Source organism: Sander vitreus, chromosome 2 (assembly GCF_031162955.1).
Source record: "Sander vitreus isolate 19-12246 chromosome 2, sanVit1, whole genome shotgun sequence".
Classification (NCBI taxonomy): Eukaryota; Metazoa; Chordata; class Actinopteri; order Perciformes; family Percidae; genus Sander; species Sander vitreus.
The window spans coordinates 15,862,800-15,865,458 of NC_135856.1; the positions used below are offsets into that span (position 1 = coordinate 15,862,800).

The 2,659-nt window shown below is 39.3% G+C and overlaps 1 protein-coding gene across 1 annotated transcript in view; it reads right to left on the bottom strand.

Annotated features, from left to right (window-relative positions):
* The window catches only part of LOC144536788 (alpha-1,6-mannosylglycoprotein 6-beta-N-acetylglucosaminyltransferase B-like), an 83,522-nt gene extending 81,178 nt beyond the window's left edge, over positions 1 to 2,344 (bottom strand). Inside the window, exon 1 of the mRNA XM_078280067.1 lies at positions 2,202 to 2,344. Coding sequence (XP_078136193.1) covers positions 2,202 to 2,305 — 104 coding nt within the window. The 5' untranslated portion in view covers positions 2,306 to 2,344. The remainder of the gene's footprint in view (positions 1 to 2,201) is intronic.
* Between the last annotated feature and the right edge of the window lie 315 nt (positions 2,345 to 2,659).

Genomic DNA, 2,659 nt, shown 5'->3' on the forward strand with positions numbered 1-2,659 from the left:
TTATTTATTTATTTTTTTCTTCTTTCCATTTATAAAGGAGGACAAAAACAATGCTTACAGTATCAAAGCCATATTGTGCATTTTGGAACAATATAATTAATTTAACACTAAATACTAAAATTTTGCTTAAGGTTAAAAAACTTGAATTGATTTGAACTGAATTTTTATAAACACATTTTTAAACTTATAACGCATAATATCATTTGGTGTTTTCATAGGAATAAGGATGAAGCATATGACATGTGGTTGCATTATTTTTAGCTAACAATAAGATGCGATCGCTAAGGTGGACACAGATTGATTGTTTTACAATTGCAGCTTTTTACAATTGGCAAAACATTAATGTTACACTCATGTTATTCACAGTTTCTGAACCATTTAAGAAGGTTTTCAAAAAACAATAAAAGGTCTAAAAAAAGACTTATTTTGAAAATAAATTATTTCCTCATGTCATTTTGATGTGACTCTCACAATAACCTACAGTCAGGTCCATAAATATTGGGACATCGACACAATTCTAATCTTTTTGGCTCTATACACCACCACAGTGGAGTTGAAAAGAAACGAACAAGATGTGCTTTAACTGCAGGCTTTCAGCTTTAATTTGAGGGTATTTACATCCAAATCAGGTGAACGGTGTAGGAATTACAACAGTTTGTATATGTGCCTCCCACTTTTTAAGGGACCAAAAGTAATGGGACAGATTAACAATCATAAATCAAACTTTCACTTTTTAATACTTGGTTGCAAATCCTTTGCATTCAATTACAGCCTGAAGTCTGGAACGCATAGACATCACCAGACGCTGGGTTTCATCCCTGGTGATGCTCTGCCAGGCCTCTACTGCAACTGTCTTCAGTTCCTGCTTGTTCTTGGGGAATTTTCCCTTCAGTTTTGTCTTCAGCAAGTGAAATGCATGCTCAATCGGATTCAGGTCAGGTGATTGACTTGGCCATTGCATAACATTCCACTTCTTTCCCTTAAAAAACACTTTGGTTGCTTTCGCAGTATGCTTTGGGTCAATGTCCATCTGCACTGTGAAGCACCGTCCAATGAGTTCTGAAGCATTTGGCTGAATATGAGCAGATAATATTGCCCGAAACACTTCAGAATTCATCCTGCTGTAGTTTGTGTTTTGGCCTCACATCATCAATAAATACAAGAGAACCAGTTCCATTGGCAGCCATACATGCCCACGCCATGACACTACCACCACCATACTTCACTGATGAGGTGGTATGCTTTGGATCATGAGCAGTTCCTTTCCTTCTCCATACTCTTCTCTTCCCATCACTCTGGTACAAGTTGATCTTTGTCTCATCTGTCCATAGGATGTTGTTCCAGAAATGTGAAGGCTTTTTTAGATGTTGTTTGGCAAACTCTAATCTGGCCTTCCTGTTTTTGAGGCTCACCAATGGTTTACATCTTGTAGTGAACCCTCTGTATTCACTCTGGTGAAGTCTTCTCTTGATTGTTGACTTTGACACACATACACCTACCTCCTGGAGAGTGTTCTTGATCTGGCCAACTGTTGTGAAGGGTGTTTTCTTCACCAGGGAAAGTATTCTTCGGTCATCCACCACAGTTGTTTTCCGTGGTCTTCCGGGTCTTTTGGTGTTGCTGAGCTCACCGGTGCGTTCTTTCTTTTTAAGAATGTTCCAAACAGTTGATTTGGCCACACCTAATGTTTTTGCTATCTCTCTGATGGGTTTGTTTAGATTTTTCAGCCTAATGATGGCTTGCTTCACTGATAGTGACAGCTCTTTGGATCTCATATTGAGAGTTGACAGCAACAGATTCCAAATGCAAATAGCACACTTGAAATGAACTCTGGACCTTTTATCTGCTCCTTGTAAATGGGATAATGAGGGAATAACACACACCTGGCCATGGAACAGCTGAGCAGCCAATTGTCCCATTACTTTTGGTCCCTTAGAAAGTGGGAGGCACATATACAAACTGTTGTAAAATACCCTCAAATTAAAGCTGAAAGTCTGCAGTTAAAGCACATCTTGTTCGTTTCATTTCAACTCCATTGTGGTGGTGTATAGAGCCAAAAAGATTAGAATTGTGTCGATGTCCCAATATTTATGGACCTGACTGTATTATACCTAGGGATAACTGATTCATGTTAAAATAATGTTGGTGGTTACAAAACAGTTAGACACCAAATCAAACAGTAAAATGTAAAGTCAGCATACCTGTTGATAGCAGAGCTGAGCTCATCCAGGCGCCTTGCGTCAGTGGTGGAGGTGTTGTCGAGTTTGGATAGGCTGTCCATCCTCTTTAGAATCACCTCCAGCATGTCACTGATCTTCCTCAGCACACCACGTGACTCCACGCCTCCCAGCACTGAGAGACATACAAGGAGAGATGGGAGATGAATGAAAAGCTGGACAGTGAAGTTCATAACAAACGTGCACATTAATCAAAGAGCCTGCAGCTCTTCTGGCTCAGTAGTTGGCTGTGCTCTTGTTTTGGCCAACTGTCTCTATACACTTCACTGCAATGTAGATCAAAAGCAAATTCCCTTCAGATGTGTGCCAAACAATGCAAAAATCCTCAATTAGATTTGTCGGAAAACACTCACATTCTACCTTCCTTCTGTATTGACTAGTGTTCTTCTAAGACATTTTATGAATAAAAAAATGGGCAGTTC